Source organism: Lissotriton helveticus, chromosome 4_1 (assembly GCF_964261635.1).
Source record: "Lissotriton helveticus chromosome 4_1, aLisHel1.1, whole genome shotgun sequence".
Classification (NCBI taxonomy): Eukaryota; Metazoa; Chordata; class Amphibia; order Caudata; family Salamandridae; genus Lissotriton; species Lissotriton helveticus.
Genome location: NC_136063.1, coordinates 258401427 through 258426387, shown reverse-complemented (window position 1 = coordinate 258426387; position 24961 = coordinate 258401427). Strand labels below are relative to the sequence as shown.

At 46.1% G+C, this 24961-nt stretch overlaps 1 protein-coding gene across 1 annotated transcript in view; it reads left to right on the top strand.

Moving 5' to 3' along the window:
• Nucleotides 1-24961, top strand: part of EFR3A (EFR3 homolog A) — a 1274477-nt gene that overhangs the window by 1009393 nt on the left and 240123 nt on the right. Inside the window, exon 18 of the mRNA XM_078686747.1 lies at nucleotides 11360-11427. Within this exon, the coding sequence (XP_078542873.1) occupies nucleotides 11360-11427 (68 nt within the window). The remainder of the gene's footprint in view (nucleotides 1-11359; nucleotides 11428-24961) is intronic.

The following is a 24961-nucleotide window of genomic DNA, read 5'->3' as shown; positions in this document are numbered from 1 at the left end:
CTTCGTCCCTAATACTATGGCACCTTTTGCTGAAAGGAAGCCTCAATGGAATCCTGACACGAAATCAGTCTGACCACTTAATCCAATGTTGCAGCGAAATAGCTCATCGAGTTAAGCACTTGCTACTGAAATCTATACAAGTTTTCATTTCGGCAGGTCCACCTGTGATGTTCATCTAACAATGCTGATAAATACAGTACCACTAAATTATAACACCTGCTTACATGACTTCAAAAACGTAAAACTGGCATAAGGCCTTTTATAAAGTATACTTTATAATTGTAATCGCCTGGCAAATGATTGTATCATTTTATGAACATAAACCATAAGAGGTCTTGAACTATAGCTAGATTACTGGATGTATTCACTAACAACAGAGAAGAGAGCTATGGACTCCATTCTTTTCATATTTTATTAGGTCACAACATTGGAAACGTATTTCAACAAAAGGCACAACTTAAGAATAGGCCAGACGATCCTGATAGGTAAAGATTCTCTCAACATTGATTGGTAGATTTTGAAGGGTAACTCTGAAATTGCTGATGTCTTTATAATATTTATCAGTGCCTGCTTGATAGAAAAGGATGTCCCTCTTCTACACCATTGTGAAGAGTCTAGTCATTTTACGTAGCATAAGAAGCATTGTTAAGAGTTGTAAGTGCCCACTTCAGTACAGCCTTTTATGGAGAGTTTCAGCATTTCTAATCTCTGGCTCCATTAATCTCTCTCCATCCACTCTCATTACAATAAATAAACTACCCAATCTCTAATGCCATCAGAAGATGGCTGCCTTTTCTTGATTGACTTAAAGCATCCTTAACCTTCTGTCACAACGCTGTGCTTTCTCATAGGTGTCCCTGTCAGTTCTTACAGTGTCAGATCCACATCATGGTAAGATCCTTAAGATGCCGAAGAGGCTCAATGGCTATATTCCTCAAAGATCTCCCACCCCGCTCTGTGTGACAGCATTTGAGTGAGATTCGCACCCGAGAAGGAGGGCACTTTTTCTATTTTAAATGCTTAATTGTGATACTTTGAAGATCTGGATTAACTTAGCATCCTTACACTTTTTATGAATTTGTTCATGCTGGACCTGGTGATGGAGTTCTATGTCAGCCCCTGCTTGGCAAGTGAAAGGAAAAAAAAGACCTGTGATGAAGTCATCATATGCTTCCCTCCCTGTAGTACCTGGCCGTCGAAATCATGCTTACAACTTGTGCTGTAATATTGTACTTCCCTGCAGCGGCCTTTGGAACCCACTTTACACATACCTTCTTGCACCTGTCACCATTTAAACTCCTGAAAGGTCTTCTATCATTTTAGGCATAAAAACTGAAAAATAAATCCAGTATTCAGACTTCTTGTATGGACTTTGAAATGATTGCTTAACTTGCAGAACCCAAACCCTTTATAACATCGGCCGTTGCCGTTTATATTTTTCTTTCTTCTTTTGTATGCATTTTTTATAGGCCTCTCCCTTCACCTTAAAAGACAATTCGAGGAGTGAGCACAGTACATTATATGACAAAAAAGCCTGTAGAAAGCCAACCTTAAGAACGTATCGTAGCTAAAACTGGCTCGCAATGGAGTAAAGTTCGGCGTGACCAGCAGACCTTCGGGTTGCGTGATGTAGTTACTCTCTGGGGCTGTTTGAAAACTGAGTGGTGCAGCGCGGTATTTATATTCTTAGGATGTCCAGCCGGTGCCAAGAGTCGCCAGTTTGACAACTTAACACTTAGCGTTCCTCTGTAATGTAAAAGTAAAACAAAAAAAGGGCCAGTGGAAGGACAAAATATGTGCTAATGGGAATAGTGTTGAGGTCCAGAGCTTTTGATGAAGGAGACCGTGTGGCCATTGGTTTCTTGGACGTCTGACAAAGACATATCTATGTGATGAGATTGAGATAACGACCGGGTGCGATGCAAAGCAGATGGATGTTAGATGCAGGGACACAGCCAGCCACGGATGGTGTTTAAGCGATATCCATGGATGGAGGAAAAAACAACTCCGGATTCAACCAGGTAAACACAGGACACAGACAAGCGAGTAGCAACTCACAGTGCAGCATAGAAGCTGTGCCATGGTTCCCAGTGACTCAATGCACTGTGCACCAAGGGGCAGAAACAGACAGGCAAATATGCGTTCAGGCAGACAGGCAGGTAGCAGTTCACAAGCTACATGAAGGCTTGCCTAGGTGCAGGAGAAACAGAAAAGAATGTGTGAGGAGAAAGTAATGTGCAAAATAATTCTGATTGAAGCAGTTTGACATGTGAAACCACAAGGAGGTTGACTAAGCCTGTGAATCTAGGGCTGGAAATGGTGCAATAAACTCAAAGACCAGAGGCTACCATCAGAAGTAAGAGCCAGAGCGCAGGATTGGCACCAGAGTGAGATAGGAATGGACAGTTAAAGAGATCTGGAGCAGCGTCATTTTGGCTCCACCCCTACACATCACAAATACACAATATATACATGCATTTAGCTCTACATATTCAGTGTGTTCTTACTTCATTAATGTAAAGGGTTGCACTTGAATTAAGAAATTAAGTGCATTACTTGTAGAAATAAAGATTCATATATACTGTGTGCCTTAATCTTATTACATTAATTGTAGTCTTTGGAGATTTTTCATTGAACCATCCTTACACTATTAACATGTATTTACTTTATAAACAAGAGCAATTGCACTAACGTTTAGCATTGGTATTCATAATGTAATTCTAAGTTACACTTCTATTCGTGCATTCAGTTACTTTACATTTACCTAAAGCTCAATGTGAATCTAATGCGGAATCTGTGTATTTCCATGTGTCATTCATTTGTAGCTGTATATGCTTAAACCACACATATTAATGCGCACCATTGAATAAGATGCTTGACTTAACTAGGTCTGTATTTCTTTCTGCATAAATACTGTTTTCCCTTTCTGTTTGCGTGTCTTTTCCTTGTAGGTGCATTCACATGGTTTGTTAGTTTGAGAATAGACGTAACTGTAATAGCGATAGAGTGCCTGAGAAGAAGACCCTGACATAGAACATAGAGTGTCAACACTATTCAGTAATGTTGCGAGGAGTTAGGAGGTAGCCAAGGGCTATGTTGTTCCCAGGTTTGTTCTGGGAGAATCTATTAATGTTGCAGCTCACACCGTGAGAATGGTAAGGACAATGGAGCCCCGGTGGTTGATGTTGGCCACTTTTCCTTTGGACTTTGAGAGGCACAGAACTCTATGCTTACCCCTCTGATATCCTTGATGAGTATGACTTAGACTAACACTTGTTTCCCTATCCTTAGAAAACCTTTGACCAGGCCTCTGAAATGGAGACCTTCCCACAATCTTCCTGTATTTTTTTTTTTGTCCTCCTCTCACCTTTGAGCATTTGCAGAGTGTTACAGCCGTTGTCGTGGACCTAGGCTCCCTCCGGCCAACTGCGGATGCTTAGGTCCCCAGACCAACTCCTTATACTGGAGTTTAAGGTGTAATCATAGGACTGGGAGCCTTCGCACAACAGTATCTACACACTCAGCTCTGTACCCATGATGATAAGGGGTTGCCAGAGGCAATTTAAGATGTTACCAACGCTAGTTAGATCAAGGCGAGCCATTGCAAAAGCAGAATTCAGCCAATCTTCCGTTCTTGGGGGGGTTAGGGTCTTTCCATTTCAGGCAGCTCTCCCTGTGCGCTAGTAGGATCAAACACAGTAATAGTCCTCTATCTCTTTCAACCAAGTTTTTTGTTGATAAGCGATCGTCAGCAAAAAAGACTAGAGTCCCATTAACCGTGATTTTGGTACCAAAAATCCTGAGCAAGAAGCCTCTGATGCCTTCCCAAAATGATGCCAATTTTTCACATTAAAAAAAAACATGTATATCATTCGCTATAGGGGCCATGCATCTATAACATTTTGGCTCGGGGATTGAGGCGAACTTTGCTATTTTGGCTGGGGTATAATAGATGCGATTGGTTACGAAGAAATGGTTTTTCTTTAGGCTGGCAGATTTGGTGTATATATATAAAAGATTTAAGGAAGGTTCTAATAATTCCTCTACTATGGATTCAAAGGGAGATTGCCTCCACACCAGAGCTTGTGATGGAATGTCTTTATCATCTGCTTCAACCATTTTTCTGTACCAAACTGATACCTCTCTCTTAATCTGATGTTCTGACATGAAGAGATTCTCAGTCTCCCAGTCACCCATTATACCCCCACTCTCTTCCTCTAACCATGATTTCAATTGCAGAAACTTAAATTTAGAGAACCCAGGGCCTATCTTAGGTTTTAGTGTTTCCCACAAATGGATCCCATTGGTATCCCCCAGGTCTGACCAAATGGAGACTCCTGCCTCCCTGATAGGGGCACCCAAACCGTCTTTAAGACAAAGAGGAGTCCCCGGGGAATCCCAAATGGGAGCGTGGTCTGAATAGTACCCTATCTCGCACCTAGTCCTTACTTTGCACCATATTTCTAGCGCATTTTTCAAGATCTTCAGGCGCACCTTCTTGAAAAATTTGTTTGCTCCAAATTTATAAAGAAACCCTTCAGTTCTGCCTCCATCAACATTGTTTATCTACTCCCTGAGAAGGGACCCCAGGATGAAGTTAGGGTTTTCCTTAAAAGCATTATGACGGCTTTAACTTGAAATGCCACCTGATACCTTGATGAAAATTTATGACACCTTTACAGCTGTTAACAACCTGCCAACCAGTCCTGGGGTTAATGTAGCAGTTCCCACACAAAAATCGCGGCTATCATGCTTTACAACGCCAGAAAGAAACGAACTTCTGGGAATTGTCAAAAGCATTCAATCCGGATCTCCATCTGACACATGCCCAGTGGCGCGGTGTAAAGGTGTTATGGAGAGCATGCTAATCGACCATATTAGCCACATGATCACTCTGTCTTTTCAAGAATGTCATGTACCGGAAGCATGGAAGACTGCCCAGGCATTCCCCTAAAGAAAAAACCCAACATCCCCTTATTACAACTGCAAAACCTTCGCCCCGTCTCCCTTCTTCCCTTCTGTGCGAAGATTGTGGAGAAAATTGCTAATAAACAGCTTATGAAACACCTAGAAGAAGATACCCATCTTCACTCATCCCAATCTGGATTTAGAACCGGTTACTCGACAGAGTCAGCCGTTCTATATTCCACTGAGCGCATGAGGCAGATAGCGGATGAAGGCGAGACAGCAGCATTAGTTTTATTAGATCTGAGTGCAGCGTTTGACACTGTGCTGCACTCCACGCTGATGTCTCGCCTGACGGAGATGGGGGTGACGGGGTCAGCGCTAGCCTGGCTGAAGTCTTTTCTGGCTGACAGAAGCTTTCAGCTACACTGTCCTCCCTTCAGATCTTCCCCACGCAAGGTAAGCCATGGGGTTCCTCAGGGCTCGAGTTTGAGCCCCATCTTGTTTAACATCTATATGGAACCCCTGGCTCGCGTGGTAGAGGCTTTTGGGGTGGACATTGTTAGCTACGCTGACGACACCCAGTTGGTGTTTAAACTCACACCCGACCGTAGTCAAGACGCCAGCAACTTCTCGAACTGTATGTCAGCAGTGGCAGTATGGATGAATGACAACTGCCTACGCCTCAATGGTGAAAAGACAGAGTTGTTTGTGGTCGGGAGAGCAACATCTACATGGTCAAGGCTATGGTGGCCCAGTGAACTTGGAGACCCCCCCATTCCGAGGGAGTCGGTACGTAACCTTGGTGTTATGTTGGACACCGACCTCTCGTACAAGACCCACGTTCAGAAAGTCACAGGGGGATGCTTTGGCCTACTTAAGGTCCTTCGTAAGGTCCTAGACCTACTACCTGCAGTAGCTAGAAAAACCATTGTCCACGCCCTAGTGACTCCTCACCTTGACTACGGCAACGCCTTGCTACTAGGGCTAACCCAAAAAGCACTTCACCAACTGCAGTGCGTGCAGAATGCTGCCGCACGTCAAGTGCTTGGCCTCTCACGCAGAGCATCAGGGAAATCTGCCCTAGCTAAGCTCCACTGGCTTCCTGTCAGGGAGCGTATTAAATTCAAAGCCCTCTGCTACGCACATCGCATAGCCCAGAACAAAGGTCCGGATTACCTTAAGAACCTCCTGGCCATACATCGCCCTACGCGCAATTTAAGATCTTCTGGCGCGATGCTGTTTAAAACACCTCGTATTCTTAGGGCCAGAATGGGCGGACGCTCATTTAGGCACCTAGCCCCCAAATACTGGAATGCTCTACCACTGAACATTAGGATGGAGCCATCTGAAATAGGATTCCGGAGGAAACTAAAAACACTCCTTTTCCCCCTTTCATAATCCCGTTAGCCTCGTTCCTCTGTAGAATTTATCAGTGATTAGCGCGGGACACACTGTTCTATGTGTAGCCAGGCGCTCTATAAATGATTTATTATTATTATTATTATTATTTGATACCAACTAATATCCGGAAGGGCTAACCCACCTTTAAGCAACTTCCGCCTCAACTTCTTCCAGGACAACCTCACTCCCTTATCACCCCAAATAAAGCTCCCGATCTTGCCCTGTATTTTGGAGATGTCATGTTGAGGAAACCTCAGGGGAATTGCATTAAAAATATATGTTAACTTGGGAAGGACAGTCATTTTGACTAAGTTCACCTTGCCGAAGATGGGAGATTTTTCCACCTTGCAAATAGACGATCCAATTCATTAGTAACCCTTTTCAGATTCAAGGGGGCAATTCTATCCAGATCGTTGACTATAACAATGCCAAGGTATTTAAACTCTGTGCTGGTCTGCCCCGTCCATTGTTATATTCCAGCACATTACCTCCGTCTTGGTGGAGTTGGCTAGATACCCGGAAATTGAGCCAAACTTCCCCAGGAGGGCCTCCACCCTTGGCATTGTTGCATCTGGATAATGTCGTCCGCATATAATGCTAATTTAGATGTATACTGTTGAGATTTAAAGGGGTGAATCTGGTCATCTAGCTTTATTGCCTGGGCCAACGGCTCTATATATATGTCGAACAGTGGAGAGATCTGACAACCCTGCCTGGTCCCCCTCTGAATCTCAAAACTAGGAGTAAGAGTCCCGTTGACCAATATTTTTGCCGAGGCACCTTGATAACATTGTCTAAGCGTATGAATAAACACAGGCCCTATACCCATAACCTCCAACACCTCCCTAAGATAGGCCCAACAGACCCTATCAAATGCCTTGGCGGCATCTAAAGTGATTACCGCCAAGGGTTCAGCTCTTACTGTGGCAAGATCGATATTGCCAATGAGGAGCTGTGTCTGTTCTTGAATAAAACGCCCACCAATAAACCCCGTTTGGTCGGAGCTGACTAACCCAGGTGCCAATTTGGCCAATCTCCCGGCCAAGATACCCATAAAGATTTTATAGTCGGAATTTAGCATGGAGATTGGCCGATAGGAGTCAGCCCTCAGTGGGTCCTTCCCGGGTTTAGGTATTAATACAATAATCGCCTCTCTCCATGAGTTTGGTATTTGCCCCGATAAGCTATAAATTGATTGAAATAAGGAACCCAATGTTGGTGTAATCTTCTCCTCGAGAAGTTTATAGATCTCATTCGGGAGGGCGTCCAGGCCTGCTGCTTTCTTGTTTTTTGATAGGTTAATTTGCATTTTAATTTCCTCCAGCGAGATGGGAGAGTCCAGGAGTTCCCTACCCTCCTGCGTTAGGGATGGTAATGATTTAGAACTCAGCCAGGTCTGAATTTGATTTTTTGAGGGATTCAAGTCCTCCTTATAGAGGTCTGTGAAAAGCGAGAGCAGGCAGTTTTTTATGTCCTTTGTCTGTGGATTTATCTCCTCTATTATTAATAACTAACTCACTTATGTTGTTTTTTGTGCGGTCCGTTCTGGCCTTCCATGCCAGCAAGGCACCGGCCTTCTCGCCATTTTCGAAGTTATCCATATTTTTATTCAGCCATTGAGCCCTACATTTCTCATCTAGTTTACCTCTATATTCTGACCTAGCTGTTTCAAGATCCTCCTGCACTTTACCAACTCTTTCGGGGGGACCATTCCCTACAAGGAGAAGATCGGCTTCCAGCTTCCTAATATTATCTTCTCTCAGTTTTAATTCACGGCCTTCAGCTTTATTTTTAGCGGATATGAGCCCATGTAGCCTACCTCTAAGGTTGGCCTTAAAGGTATCTCATACCACTCCAACAGATGTTGAGCCGATATTGATTTAAAAAAACTCTGAGGAGGAGGCCCTAATGGCCAAGATAATTTCAGGGTCAGATAATATTCTCCTGTTTAGAGTCCATCTAATCTGGGCTACCTTCATTATTCTTTTACAAGAAAATAGAACAGGGGCATCATCCGAAAGGTGAATGGGGAGAATGGATATAGCAGTTGTTCCAGACAAAAGATCACAACTCATAAGTATGTAGTCAATCCTTGAGAAATGGTGATGCCTTTTGCTATAAAACGTAAACCCAACATCATCACCCCTCACCTCTCTCCAAACATCTACCAACCCCATACCGTGCATTAAATTTTTCATTGCACGCCGAATATGAGGTGCCCCTATGTAGTGGCACCGGTTTGACCTATCTTTATTGGTGTCTAGGAGGACATTAAAGTCCCCCCCTATAATTATAGGGAGATTCTCCAAAATTAACCTGGAATACATTTTATTAATATATGTTGGATCATCCATGTTTGGGCCATAAAAAGACACACAAACCAAATCCATACCCTCCAGGTCCAAATGTGCGATGACCCATCTCCCAGTATGGTCTGTCTGGAAAGATTTTATCGAACATGCTGACCCCGTTTTGTTAAAATTGCAACTCCTCGGGTATTTGTTGTTTGACCGGAAGTGCAGAAGCTTTCGACCCAAAAAATGTTTTCAAAGAGTTTCCTAGCTTCCTCAGCAGTCAAGTGTGTCTCTTGCAAAATGCATATCTGAGCCTCGGAGAGTTCTAAATATTTCATTTCTAATCTCGGTCTCCTGAGCTTTTCTTCCTACCCTGGGTCGCTACTCCCGCCATATCTTCTGACTCTTGGAGCTAGAACCAACGGCCCATAAAACCAAATCCTAAAGTGAGATGAGTATTTTTTCATTTCCCCCCGTGCCCCCCTCCCTCCCATCCCTTCCACCTGTGCCCCTTGACACCCATGAGGAACCCTCCCTTCCAAAATAGGCAAAGCCTATTTTAGTCCCGCCCACCTCGACCTCGAAAAGAAAAAACTAATTTACTGAAACAGAAAGAGAGATGAATAGACTAACTCAACTGCACCTATAGGGAGCTATACCTGTTGTATTTTTTTTCACATTTACTTAAATCTCAATGTGAATCTAATGCTGAATCTGAGTATTTCCATGTGTCATTCATTTGTAGCTATATATGCTCAAACCACACATATTAATGTGCACCATTGAATAAGATGCTTGACTTAACTAGGTCTGTATTTCTTTCTGCATAAATACTGTTTTCCCTTTCTGTTTGCGTGTCTTTTCCTTGTAGGTGCATTCACATGGTTTGTTAGTTTGAGAATAGATGTAACTGTAATAGCGATAGAGAGCCTGAGAAGAAGACCCTGACATAGAACATAGTGTCAACTCTATTCAGTAATGTTGGAGTAGTTACAGGTAGCTAAGGGCGATGTTGTTCCCAGGTTTGGTCTGGGAGAATCTATTAATGTTGCAGCTCACACCGTGAGAATGGTAAGGACAATGGAGCCCCTGGTGGTTGATGTTGGCCACTTTGCTTTTGGACTTTGAGGCACAGACCTCTATGCTTACCCTTCTGATTTCCTTGATGAGTATGACTTAGACTAACACTTGTTTCCCTATCCTTAGAAAACCTTTTACCGGTCCTCTGAAATGGAGACCTTCCCACAATCTTCCTGTATTTTTTTTCCTTCCGCCTTTTTCTGACTTTTTGAGATCCTTTTTCGATTTAACCATCCTCATTCATTTTAGACTCTAAATTAATTGACTTACTCATGTTTAAAAGAGAAGGTAGAAGACTCTTTTCTGAGCATCAGATTGTACTGTTAATTCTTTGTATTGCTGTGACTGAACTTCTTGTTTGTCTCATACTGTTGCGCCAGAACGTCTTTAGGAGGTTTGGCTATCCATTTACAGCACAGTATTGAGATGAATTTACATTAACCTGACTGCTAACTTGTAATAAAACTACTTGACCTTATTTACTGATTCCTCATTCTTATTGTGTAGCCAATAGAGTTACACTGTTTATTTGTCTTTGACCAAGTGCCAACTCCCTTCACCTCTCAGTCGTATATAAAGACAAGACGGGTACACAAACATATCTGGTTAGTTGTAAATAAGGAGGAAGCTCTTACGTGAAAATGAGAATATGTTGATTGTGCTTAAGAAACAAAGATTTTAAATCCTTATGGAAGTTGCTGAACGTGGATTCAGCAAGTCATGAAAGTCCAAGAGGTGCAGTAATACCTCCAGAAAGATGGCCTCTTCACATCAGCATGATTCTCGATAGAGGCTAGTGGAAGAAGTGTATGGGGACAGGACCGGCTTTAGATCGGTGCTACTGTTGCGGCCGCATGGGCGCTGACTTTGAGAGGGGTCACTAACCTCAGGGCAGGAACTGTGTTTAGCAATAACATACGATTTAAAATCACCTACTGCATAGTTCCTTGCTGGTCCTTCTTTCAGGCAGCAATAAAATTGTTACACTAACTCTTGTGATTAATGTTCCTGCTAGATAGAGGGATCAGAGTTTTGTCTTTTGGCAGTTTTGACTCATCTAAGGTAGCTCAGAGGGTTAATATGCCTGCTGCACAGAACACATATGTATGTTATGTGGATAGCTGAGTGATTTAGTGAAGCCAGCCTTAACCAGCTCTGTAAAATAAAGTAAATGTGTTTGAGAGATGACAGGCACTCAGGAATTCGAGGAGGAGGTCATGGGGTTAAAATGATGGTCGCACCGGGCGCCACCAGCTCTAAAGCCGGCCCTGTATGGAGAAGTTGAGGAAGGGTTCTACCCTTCATGGTAGGTCTAGACCATGCAGCAACTATCTACTATTATAAATCTCTTAAAATGCCTTTCCAATAACAGTGTTCTGATTGCGACAACAATTTGTGGGTATTCCAAAGGTCTGTGCAGCCGTGCATGAACAGTAAAGACTGCGGTGTTGTGAAATGCAAACATACAAAGATTTTTTTGCCCTGATGATGAGGGTCTACGTGGATTACATTAGGGTACTCTGTTGGCCCAGGATAAAGGATTCCCTAATCTGTTTTGTAATATTCTTTAACATTATAACGTGACTACAATCTTGTCGTTTTCATTCACTGATTTGTCTCCCCTGCATAAAGCGACCTTTATTTGCCATAATGTTCTCATTCTTTTGCATCTTCAGGTAATAGAAACAAGAAATGTGGAAGCACCTTATTTCTTGCCTGAAATAATTTTCCGAGACAAATCCAGGTATGTTGGGGGTGTAGTTGCCATAATGAAAACTGTTAATGTATTTTCATGGACATGGGCCCTCTACTTGTGCTAAGTTTTGCGAGAAATTAGTCATTTATAGAAAGTGTATCAGTGGATAAATATTTAGAGGGTTTAATTAGTTATCCAATTATAAGAATTCATGACATGCTAAATGGGAGTGTAATGGACTTTGAAGGTAAACATAGAAGTGTACTGATTAAGACAGGCTTGATTTTGACACGCACTATATTACTGTCACAAATGATAAATGTACAGCTGTACATTAAGAACTGGTTTAACAGCTCTCATATCTAATTTTAGAAGTATAAAACATGTTGTGCATGGTTTTCATGCACCAGGAAACTGTGCTCTTTTCAGTGATCCACCAGAGTGTTCGAGTATTGAAAACCGCAGTGCAGTGCATTTCCTTAGTGACATCACTGGTGACAGTCCAAGATAGACAAGAGGCTACACCCAATGTGGCTAAGTTCAGTGGTCTAGCTGGTGTGCTGGTCGTCCTAGGACTGTCGCTGGTGTGCTGGTCGTCCTAGGACTGTTGCTGGTGTGCTGGTCATCCTAGGACTGTCGCTGGTGTGCTGGTCGTCCTAGGACTGTCGCTGGTGTGCTGGTCGTCCTAGGACTGTCGCTGGTGTGCTGGTCGTCCTAGGACTGTCGCTGGTGTGCTGGTCATCCTAGGACTGTCGCTGGTGTGCTGGTCGTCCTAGCACTGTCGCTAGTGTGCTGGTCGTCCTAGGACTGTCGCTAGTGTGCTGGTCGTCCTAGGACTGTCGCTGGTGTGCTGGTCGTCCTAGGACTGTTGCTGGTGTGCTGGTCGTCCTAGGACTGTTGCTGGTGTGCTGGTCGTCCTAGGACTGTTGCTGGTGTGCTTGTTGTCCTAGGACTGTCGCTGGTGTGCTGGTTGCCAGAAGACCAGGGACTGACAAATTGATAGCAAGAGGAGACGGCGCTGCCAGGATCACCGAAGGCTGCTTGTATGTCCTTTTTGGTGTTTAGCCAAAGAGAGGAGTATACAGATAGACTCAAGGATGGTGTCAGCCCACATGAGCTGTTGAAAAGGACAGATACGGAAGCATTTGGAAAGGAGGTTAGTTTGAGCGTGTAGTGATGCTATTAAAATCACAGTCCTAACATCAAAACAGGACAGAATCCTGTTTGCTAATACATCTTGAGCATGTCTGTATTTGTGTAGTTAGTGATAGCAAGACTTGATCCGTCTGAAGGATGTAATTGAAATCATAGTCTGAGTGCAAGTTGAAAGACTTCAGGTAGTTTGAAAAACGTGTTAACAATCTGTAATCATATATATTATATGCTGTGTGGCGAATCTCAGCTTTGACTCTAGCTTGCTACTTTTGTATGTGCTAAAAATGCTAATGTAGACAGGCTCCTTCTCCTGACACTATTAGACTGACAGGAGATAGTGGGTATCAGTGAAAAGTGCAAGGCTACATTTTTTCTTGGAATAGTGTTTAAGGAAAAGAAAATAGGTTAGCATGACTTTACCTTGGTTTTTGTAGAAAAAAGGACTCTATAGCTTAACAAGCAAAATATTTCTTGTCAGTGGACTAGTTTTTTCTCAACATTTCAATTTTTCAGTGAGCAAGGGACAATGTTCCCTCCTTAAACTAAATGGATTAAAAAGTGTACAGACGGTCACAAACAGATGTCTGTGACAGATGTACACAAGGCAGGTCTCTGGTGTTTGGGTTCGGGCCACGACGCCAAGTTGGGCAAGGAATTTGACCTTCTAAATCTGAAGGAGTTCCAAGTACGTGAAGCCAAGCTGTATGTAATTGAACACCAAAAGAAGTCTCGAAAGTCCTGCTCAAGGTTGATGGTGCAGACCCATTTTCACACTCAGGGCAGTTCCCACAAGTCTTTGTTGTTGTCCAAGTCATCAGGTAAGTCGTAAGGCTCTTCTGGTGAATAGAGCCATAGAGGGAGTGTCAGCCTCGAAAATAGGGACTGGATGTTATTCCTGTTATTTCCTAGCACCTAAAAGGATGGAGTCCTTTGTCCTATTTCAGATCTTCACCCTCTCAACTTCCTGAGAAAGGACAAATTAAAGATGCTCATACTAGCACAGGTTGTGTCTGCCCTGGATTCAGGAGACACCTAGTTCCATGTTCCCGTCCTGCAGGCCCACAGACACTATTTGCAGTCCAGGGTATGTGTTAGAAATAGGATTTCTGGTTGGCTAGGACACGCGCCTACACCAGGCAGAAACCACCACTCTAGTCAGGGCAAGGGAGTTACATACTGAAGATAACTCCTGCTCACCCCTTTGGTAGCTTGGCAGAGCAGTCAGGCTTATCCCAGGGGCAATATGTAAAGCGTATTTCGCAACACTCCGTCACATCAACGACACTCTAGGCACACTACAAAAGAAACTCCACTCAAGGTTATATACAAATAGCCTTTGTATTATCCATAAAACACACTAGAATACAATCACATATATATACACTGTGCCACATGGCACCACGTATCTCTTTACAGGGATTATATACATCACAGGGCCAATCAGGCCACTGTCATAATCAGTGCACAAATAACCGTTAGGGAGCACAACCAGCACTTACTGGTAAGAGTGCACTTACCAGAAAGCATGAAGCATGAACCATGGGATAATAATCAGCATTGCCCAGTACACATATACATCCTCAGCATAAGGCACCACAGTAAACACTTGCAGTAGACATTAGGCATAAACCGATCCCCTTGTATGAGACAACATGACATCAGGGTGCAATGCACACGAATTGCTAGGGTAAATGTAAATGTAAATGTCGGAATTTGTAAAGCGCACAGCTACCTCCACCGGAGGTGTCCCGGCGCTGTCCGTATACCGCTTAGGAACCCTTCCTGGCTTTCCTGGAAAATGTCCACTCCTGGGCACCCCCCAGGTGCAGCCAGGCATCCCAGCGCTTTTGGGGCCGTTGTGGAGACTAAGCAAGCTATTGCCCAGAGTTGCAGCGTGGGACCTATGATCAGAACAGGCACTGAGGCGAGAATATCCAGTCAGGGGAATTAATGAGCCGGAGACCCGCCGAGGCGGGAATCGAACCCTGGTCCCTGGCCAGAGCTCTGCATCAAGGTCTGCCTGCTCTAACCATTGAGCCACACTTCTCCAGGGTACAAATTGCCATCACATCACTGTACCCATGGTACCAAATCCTGGCAACTTAATCTCCAGAAACCTACTCACATCAGGGCATAGCATCTAGGAAAGACCAGCATCAGCTGACCAGGAGTGCATAACAACAGTTAGTAAGGCCGCTGCGCTCCTATGACGATACCTAATGTTCTTCCCCTAGGCTCCTCACAGGTAGCAACTACCAAATCCGGGGACCCTACTGGGCTCGCCCGGAATGCCATTCGAAAATGCCCCCAACATTAGGTAGGAGTGCAGCTGCCGGCGATCATGCGACGTAGTTGCAGCAAGTTCGGGAATGCATGAATGTATGGCATGGGGCCTCTGTCGAGGTCGCGCCCGGCCTAACCACACAAAGAATGGCCCTGGTGCCCAGCCCACCGAATTCGGGCAGGGGATGCAACATGCACCAGGTAATGCTCCCGTTACTCCTTTCACTTGCCTGGGGCACCTCCTCTGAGCGGGAGCACCCAAGCTACCTTGTGGTTCAGCCGGACCGAACGGCTCTCTTCTCAGCGTGGTCCTTCTGGGTGAGGCCGGCAACTGGCCCTTTTTCCTCCTGTTTCCCCGGGGCCGGTTTCACGGGGCCATGGAGGCTCTTCACTAGCCCTATGCCTCTGGCAGCTTACTCTGTGCTGCAGAACCTCCCTCGCTGGGGATGTGTGGCTTCCCTCTCTTCACGGAGTGAAGTCTCTGTCGTCCGGGCTCTCCCTGCTTAACCGCTCACTGCAGTCGGCCCCGCCCACAACCAGGCTTCGAGTTTGCCTGACTTCCGGTGGCTGCAGGAGCTTTAGCCTCGATGGCCTCACTTCAAGGTGTGATTGCTCTTTCCACCCGCCGTGAGACACTTCAAAGAGAGCTCACGTCAGGGGCTCAAATCCACAGATCACCAAAGTCCTCAAGCACTCCCCATGCTGCTCTGGGCACAATTCCCCCACCTAGGCACTTCAAGGCACCAGAGGAGAGCGCTCACCATGCGCTGCCTAGATGGTGCACTGACCAACCCTCCGGCCGCTTCCATTTTCCTCAAGAAACTCTGCGCTTCTGGGGTGCAGGCACAGCAATCCACACGCTGGACTGCAGTATGAGCCCACACCTGAGGCTCAGGTAAATTAACTCCAGCGCCCCCAGGCCAGGTTCAGGGCCACGAGAACCGAGCACCCAGATCTGTCCAGACCAGGGGTACTGCAGCACTCCTGGAAGAGTGCTAGGGGACATGCAGGCAGGGTGCAACCAGGCAGGCCAGCACAAGGGGCTTCAGGACAGAGGGGCAGTCCTTCCCTCAGTCCCACAGAATAGTCCAGTCCCTAGGGGCTTCCTCCTGACAGTCCCACGCAGTGTCGTCTTCAGTTCCAAGCAAGCTCACAGCTCCAATACTTATACCAGCTAGGTCTTTGTTCTCCCCCTGCCACAGGGCTCTGCACCTGGCCCAAACCAATTCTGGGGGCACCAACACCTTCCTCTAAAGGTGCACCACCACCCCCTTTGTCAGTTTAGGCTCTGGCCCCAGATACACCACGGGGGGGCGGTGCCAGCATTGTGGAAGGCAGGTACAGTCCCATTCAGTCCTAGATGCTACTCCTCCCACCACTCCAAATGCATATTGGCCTATTCAGCCTAGTGCTGACTCACCCAGCCCCTGTCACTCCAGAGCAAGACATGCAAAACACATCAGGCAGGCACAAAGACACATAGCACACAGAAATGCCCACTTTTAAAAGTGGCATTTCTAGAATAGTGATAATAAATCTGAAAACACCATTGCGCAGCATTTATTACAACTATTCCAAACATACCAAATTTGACCACTCTACTCCTCTCAGATCAGGCATTACCACTGAGGCACAAATCAGGGAATCCCAATGCATTAGAATGAGAGGTCAGCCTCACAGTAGTGAGAAAGCAAAATGGCTGTTTGTCACTACCAGCACATGCCACACAGTTAAGGCACATGTCCTACCTTTTACCTACAATGCACCCTGCTCATAGGGCTAGCCAGGGCCTACCGTAGGGGTGACTGATATGTAGAAAAAGGGGAGTCACAGATGTGGCACCCACTTAATGTGTAACAAAAGAGGGGTACCCCTAATAACGTTTCCTATATCAGGATAAACAGAATACATGTAAATAAGTCTATAGGAAACAATTCAGCATGTGGACCAAAAACACAGTAAACAAAAAAGTACAAACCCAAATTAACGATTAAGTAGAAATTCAGATCTTATTAACACAAAAACTTTTGTTCTTCCCTTTTGTTTTTATAGGAGTATAAAACAGTGAAACCATATATGTATATCTGTACATTCATTAAACTGCAATCAATATCATGTATTTTAATCAGTTTCTTGTTGGTATAATAATTCATTTAGTTCATAGACTGCCAATTGTACTATGGTACACTTACATTTTTCAAATAAACATTCTATTACAAAAAGAGAACAACTAGTACAGACAGATGACACCAAAAATGTAAATCATCACGAAATTTCATGGCTTAAGTGGAATATACTATCTACGCGTGTTTAGGCTGAGCCTTCATCAGGTAGCCATGTATTTTTGTTATCTGAAAAAGACCAAACCGAAAACAACACTTGTTGTCAAGACATTGGTCCAACTTAACCCAAGGTAAGTACACACACCATAAGTCCTACTATATGCATCTTATATACATAATATCCAGAAACAGAATTTTTCCGGTCCAGGGAAGACATGGCTTGGCAGTTCGGGCTGGACTGTTCCCATGAGGCACAGGGTCAGACTGATTTGCATATGGCCATGTCTGAACTGGGGTGGTGGAGTGAGCTAAAGAATAGTGATGGATTAAACCCAGATCAGTTGACTGGGGGTGAGTGTTTGATTTGCTCAAACGCTCCGTCCATCGTCCCCTTTGGTATCGGAAACTCAGCAGATAACTTTCCATTCACCCTGTACAGCACCACCACCCATTGGGCGGTAGGAGTCACACCTTTCTTTGGCTTTCCCTTCCTTGGGGAGAACTACTATAGTTGCTTTCCGAAGGTATACTAGTAGTTCCCCCTTTTCCTCTACCTCTTGAAACCGGTTTAGTAGGTTAGGTCCCACTATATTTGCATGTTTGTAGAATTTGGCTGAAATGCCGTTGTAAGCTGGAGTTTTTCTGTTTTTGATTTTGTAATGGCGTCCTGAACCTTACTCAAAGTGAGTTATGACTCCAGCGACTCTCGTGACTCCGCATCCACAGTCGGGGTGATGATTGAGGCAAGATATGTTGCTATTGCCTGTGAATTGTGAAGGGGTCTGGCTGTGTTGAACTGCTTGTAATATCGAGAAAACGTATCCACTATAATGGCATCTATGTTAAGACGGACCCCTGTTTGATTCACTACAGTTTTCACCCATCGGGCCTCCTGTTCCCTGCAACAAAGCCTTACCACGAGTTTACCTGCCTGGTAACCTGTTTTATGCAGGTGCTGCAAAGTGGCCATCATCTGCTGTGCGGCCTTTTACTGTGCCAAGTCCCTGTATGTCAGGTAAGCGCCGTGATCTAAAGGCTGCTGGTGGTTTCTTTTTAACGCTGCTGACTAGCGCGAGTACAGCGCTTTTAACGCGATCATTACTTTTAAATTCTATTCATAATCTGATTTTTGGGCTCTGCATTCTAGCGGGTTTGCATTAGGACACACTTGCATATTAATAGTAAATTGCACCGCGGTTGAGCGGGTCTTTAGTCGCTACCTTTGGGGTGGGAGCCATCTTGGGGGAGGAAGCGCCGGGTCGGGACGCCATCTTTGTTGACAGGCTAGTTGCTGCCTGACGACCTCGCATGCTCGAGGCCATTTAAACCTGTCCCCATGCAAGCGCGCAGCGCGCGCGCCGCGGGCTCGCCACAGGCGAGCCCATCTGTGCCCATCTGTGCCCATCCGGGACCCGGGGCCACGACCCCTGGTCCGCGCATTATCTACACTAGCGTGGAGTTGGAGGCTTTCAATTCCGGTAATATTGCCATCAGTCAGGGATGTGCTGCTAGACTTAGGCAGGAAGGACTGCTGATAGCCCCCAGTTCACATCTAGGTCGGAAGGCCGCTACTAAGGTCCAAGGCCTGCGCTATGGTCTCCTTAATACACGCTCCCTTCAACGCCATCATTTAGAAGTTTTCACTCTTCTGGAAGAAGGAGAATTGGACCTTCTTGGAATAACAGAAACATGGCTAGAAGACTCTTCAATGCCAGATCCCGTAGCCTCTTTGCCATCTGATTTTTCGGCACTTTTCTACAATCGAACGGAAGCTAGGAGAGGGGGAGGTGTGGCCCTTCTGTATAGCTCACGCCTATTGGGTGAAAGGTTTCTGACCGAAAATCTGGCTGGCGCGGAAGTGATGGGGGTTAAGCTGAAGCTGGGGACAGACTGCCTGATCATTCTGTTAGTATATCGCCCCCCGTGGGCTTCGCCGGAATTTCCCGACTTGTTCATGAGATTGGCCCAGGACATCCGCTCGAGATATGACAAAGTAGTCATAATGGGTGACTTTAATAACCATTGGGAAAAGGTCCCGAAAGAAGGTCAGGCATTACAGATCGAGGAGGCGCTAATCTCACTGGATTTGGTTCAACAAGTGGAGGGCCCGACACATGTTACGGGACATACTCTAGACTTGGTTTGGATGACAGTCCCTGCGCAGGGCGCGGCAACGGCCCAGCCATGTGTATGGTCCTATCACCATCTGGTGAGAGGTGAGCTACTAGTGGACAAACAAATTTCAACGACTAGAGGAGGGTGGAAGGCAGTTAGGAAGTGGAAAAACATCGATGGGGATAAAATGGTAAATCTACTTCGAACCAACTCCCCCCTTAACAACCGGACAGATAATCCAGAGCTCCTTGTAGGGAACTTATGGATAAACTCTCGAGGGTCGTGGACCGAGTGACACCAATACGCAGGATGAACCTAGTGGATAGAGGACGAGGGGCCCTGTGGTATAATGAACCACTCGGAGAGAAGAAACGCGGGCTACGAAAATTGGAAAGAGCCTGGCGTAAGGACTACAATCCTGATTCTCAATGCAGATATACACAGGCACTTACTGGCTATAAGCAAGCGATTATAGCCAGGAAGTCCGAGTTTTTTGAGGAGAGGATTATAACGGCAACGAATCCCCAGAAAGAAGTCTTTCGAGTTCTCACAGAGCTTAGAAAAAAGGAACAGACTCCGGACTTCACTCTGGAAGATTGCCAAAAATTTCAGGACTTTTTCACTAATAAAATTACTGATCTTGTCACTGAAATTATGGCGACCCCTAAGATAGACTGCCCGATGCAGGTTATGCCAGTTAGAACGTCAGTGAGAATTCCATTATCTACCTTACCCTTGATTACAAAGGAGAGGTTGTCTATTCTCATGGGGCGGGTTAAGTCGGGCTCTAGGTCGGATCCGTGCCCACCTGAAGTGCTTAAATTAGCACTCCCTGGTATAGAGGAGGATGTGCTGAGCCTCCTAAATCTATCTCTACAAGTAGGACAAGTGCCTGCCTCCTTTAAGGAAGCGCGGCTGATCCCCCTGCTAAAAAAAACGGGGGCAGACGTGAAATGTCTGAAAAACTTCAGACCAATCTCCCAGCTTCCGTTTTTGGCGAACGTACTGGAGCAACATGTTCTCACCATTCTGTCGGAACACCTGGAGACCAATTCGTTGTTAGAGCCGAATCAGGCAGGTTTTCGTGCGAACCATAGCACGGAGCTTGTTATGCTGTCGATTGTAGATGAGCTAAGGAACAGAGCAGACAAGAAAACTCCGGGTGCCCTGGTGCTGCTGGTCCTCTCCGCGGCATTTGATACTGTGTGTCATGAACAACTATTGTCGCGGATGAGGGATTTCGGCATTCAGGGCACAGCACATGCATGGTTCACATCCTTTCTTCAAGGGAGGATGCAGAGAGTGCAACTAGGTGACCTGCTTTCCACCGCAACATCGATCACCTGCGGAGTACCGCAAGGGTCTGCTCTGTCACCCCTTATGTTCAATATATATCTACAGCCCCTAATTCTAATGCTCAATCAAATGGATTGCCAGGTGTATAACTACGCGCATGACACCCAACTTATCATCCAATTGGATGATAGTCAGGATGCCTCTGCGAGACTGCAAAATATTCTGAGAAGCACAGCTAACTGGATGTCCGGGAACTCCCTAAAGATCAATCCGGATAAAACCGAGGTGTTGCCAATCACCATCGCTGGCAACCCATGGAGCGATCAATTCTGGCCCAGGGAGCTGGGCATGCCCCCGGAACCGGCGACAGTGGTTAAGAGCCTGGGCATCCATGTGGACGGTAAACTGTCCATGAAAAAACAAGTCACAGCTGTGGTGGGCACTTGTGTCGGCCTCCTCCGACAACTTAGGAAAGTCTCCTCGTTGCTGTCCTTTTCTTCCCTGAGGAGTGCGGTCTCTGCTATGATTCTAGCCAGGCTGGACTATGGCAATTCGTTTTACATAGGACTACCACAAAGACTTTTAAACAGAATGCAGATTGTTATGAACGATGCCGCGAGACTCATTTTTAAAAAGCCGAGGAACACTCATGCATCCCCCCTTTTGCGTGAACTACATTGGTTGCCAGTTAAGCAGAGGCTAATGTTTAAGGGGCTATGTATTGTCCATAAAGCTCTTTATGGCAGGGCACCTACTTACATGAAAGCACGTCTGCTTCCCTACAGACCGGGAAGGTTGCTCAGATCTGCAGAAGCTTTCCTCCTTGTCCAGCCACGTTGCAGACTGGCCACTGTGGGAGGTTGTGCCTTCTCACACACTCTCCCAGCTCTGTGGAATAAACTGCCATTGGAACTGCGGAAAGACACTAAGCTAATGTCTTTTCGAAAGAAATTAAAAACGGTGCTCTTCCAGCAAGCGTGGGGCGGTCTTTAATTGGTAAACCAGCAGTATCCTTCCGAATTGCCTAGCGGACCCTGTCAAAGCGCTTAGAGACCTCTGGGTTATAGTGCGCTATATAAATCAAAATAAATAAATAAATAAATATTCTGCCTGACATATCGCAATTTTCCTCAAAATCAGGGGATCAGTAACCCTTCTAGCCGCAAGATCTGATTTTCAAACTCCTCGAGTACGGCCCGCTCCTTTCTCTTTTTATGGCCAATCAGATTTTGGGCTCTATTTCGTAGTACCGTCTTAAATGCCTCCCTCAGTACTATTTTGGAAGTCACAAAGTGTTAATTTTCAACTAAATGCAACTCCGTATCCTCCCTTAGACCTTTCACCACCTTCTTATTCTTTATGTCCTACACATTTAGTTTCCACTGGGTGGCTTTCCTGCCCCAAAGACACAACATACTGACAAAAAGGGGCGAGTGATCGGAAAGACCGCTCGCCCAATAATCAGCCTGTGACACTTTTGTTGTAGAGGAATATCGAAAGACATGAAGCAGTCTTGTAAGTTGCTTAAAGTTACTTTATTAAAGTTTAAGTACCCTGAGTGGAGAATACGTGGCTCTACCCTGACCAGCCAGTCTTCAACTGCCGGGTACTAGAACCAAGCACAACTAAGTAGAATATAGAATGCACTGGGCACAATGCTCCACACTCTATATAAAACATGAACCGTACAAGAGGATTACAACATATCCTCTTCTCTTATGTTATGTTATGTTATGTTATGTTATGTTATTCACATTTTTAATGCGCACAGATGCTCCAGCGAAGGAGCGTCCTGGCGCAGGGAAAGGCGGACATAACACAACACTAAAACCAGCAAGCAGAGAGGCAGGGATACTTAAAACAGGAAAGAATTAAAACAAGAAGGTTTTCAGGGCCCTACGAAAAGATAATAGGTCATCTAAGAGACGGATTTCCAAAGGAAGTGCATTCCAAAGAGTCGCAGCTTTCACTCGAAAGGAGCGTCCACCCATCCGGCAGAGTCTGAAGCGGGGGACAACCACAAGGGATTGACCAAGAGATCTAAGTGAACGAGTTGGAACGTAGGGAGAGATAAGTTTATTAAGAATCTCTGGAGCCGACTCTTGCAGGATTTTAAAAACCAGTCTAAGAGCCTTAAAGTGAATTCTCTTTTTAATCGGTAGCCAGTGCAAGGACCGCAGAGTGTTAGAAGTGGGACAGGTTCGTGGCAGACCGACCACCGCCCTAGCCGCTGCGTTCTGTACCCGTTGTAGACGAAGGATCTCGGCTTGGTTCACTCCTAGAAGGAGTGAGCTAGCGTAGTCCAACCGGGAAATAATCATTGCTTGGATGACCAGCTGTCTTGTTGGAGCGTCAAAAAATTTGAGCAGAGGTCTTAGCCCGCGTAATACCCCAAAACAGCATGCTGTCACTCTCTTGGTATGGGTCACAAAGCTCAATGTGTGGTCGAGCCATACTCCCAGATTCCTGAGTTCCAAGACTGGTGCCGGGGCCGGCCCCAGCTCGGGTGGCCACCATCTGTCCCCCCAATGGTCCGCATCCCTTCCAACGATCATCACCTCCGTTTTTATTGCGTTCAGCTGGAGACAGTTGTTATTCATCCAGCTGGCCACCTCTCTCAGTCCATTTCGGAACCTGGGGGCATCCTGCTCGGCATCCCCGCTGATCGTAACCGCTAGCTGAGTGTCGTCGGCATAAGAGACCATGGTTAGGCCCCACTGCCTAGCGACCTCAGCCAGCGGCTGCACGTACAGATTAAAAAGCATGGGACTCAGCGAGGAGCCCTGGGGGACCCCCAGGTCCAGAGGATGGTACTTGGACTGGAAAGGAGGGGTGGCAACGCAGAAGGAGCGATCACTGAGGAAGGAGCGGAACCATTGCAGAGCCGATCCACAAATGCCAATGTCCTGTAGGCGGTGTAGAAGGATGTGATGGGAGACAGTGTCAAAGGCAGCGCTCAGGTCTAATAAAATAAGCGCTGCCGTTTGACCTGCATCCAGCACAGTCCGCAAGTGCTCAACCATTGCCAGAAGGGCCGTCTCCGTGCTGTGACCAGCACGGAACCCATTCTGCATGGGATCGAGGACATTGGCTCGGGTCATATGCTCCGCGAGGGCCAGATTTACGTGGGCCTCCATAACTTTGGCCGGCCAGGGAAGCAAAGAGATGGGGCGGTAGTTCTCTGGTTTTAAAGGATCCAAAGATGGTTTTTTTAGGATCGGGGAAACCACCGCTTGCTTCCACTTGGCAGGAACAAGGCCCGAAGTCAGGGAGAGGTTAATCAGTGAAAACACTGTTGTGCGTCCCTGAAAAGCAACATCCCTGAAAAGGGCAGATCTTAGCGGGTCTGCAGGTGAGCCAGATTTGACTCGCAGAGCCCACTTGGCAAACTCCTCATCAGAAAGAGTGGGGAGAGAGTGCAGCGATGGACAGCTACTGGAACCCCTCGAAGGGATCACAGGTAGCGTAGTACTTGGAAATGCCTGATAGATGTTTTTAACTTTATCCAAGAAAAAAGTGGCTAGGGCTTCGCAGTGGGAGATGGAGCTATCCAACTGCAGAGCAGCTCTCTTTGCCATCAGATCTTTTATGGTTTTGAAGATGGTCTTGGTGGGATTGAGGCTATTACGGAATTCCGCTGCGTAGAACGCCGCCCGGGTTCTGCAAATAGCTCGGTGGTATAGCTTAACTGAAGCCAGATAAGCAGTTTTTCTAACGGCGTCATACGACTTACGCCACTCCCTTTCTGCCCGTCTACAGGAGGACTTCAAGGCGCGAAGCGCGCTGTCATACCAGGGGCTAGCCTGTCGGGAACTGGACTTACTGGAGATGATAGGTACCAGGGCGTCAAGCGCCTTAGTGATCCAGTTACAGAACAGGTCATAGCCCGCAGTAGCGTTAAGCGGAGGACCTAAAGGCTCAGCGGCCATGATGTAATGAAGGTCCTCTAGCCTTAGCTTGTTCCAGTGGCGCCGAGGAATCCGCTTGGAAGATGGAATCGTGGGGGTGGCAGGAAGGGGTAGCCAGGCGGACACCAGGAAGTGATCAGACCATGCCACCGGAGCGACCGCCACGATTTGGACATCCGATAGGTTGTTAAAAAAACGGATCCAAAGTGTGACCGGCCACATGTGTAGGTTGAGAGACCAGCTGGGTCAACTGCAGGGCCTCTAAGTCGGCCAGGAAACCACTGATGGCCAAAGTCTCTAGCCTGTCAAAATGGAGGTTGAGGTCACCTAGGATCGAGAAATTAGCGCAGCCACTAGCCCATGTGCTCACTGCCTCCGGAAAGGCACCCCTAAAAGCAGCATCGCTGCCTGGGGGGCGGTAAACAACCATCCCTGACAGCGAGAACTGGGGACTGACGGTGACCTTGAACAGCGCGCTTTCACATCCAGCAATCTGCAAGACCGTCCAGGTACATGCGAAAGCGGATTTGATAAATAAGGCGA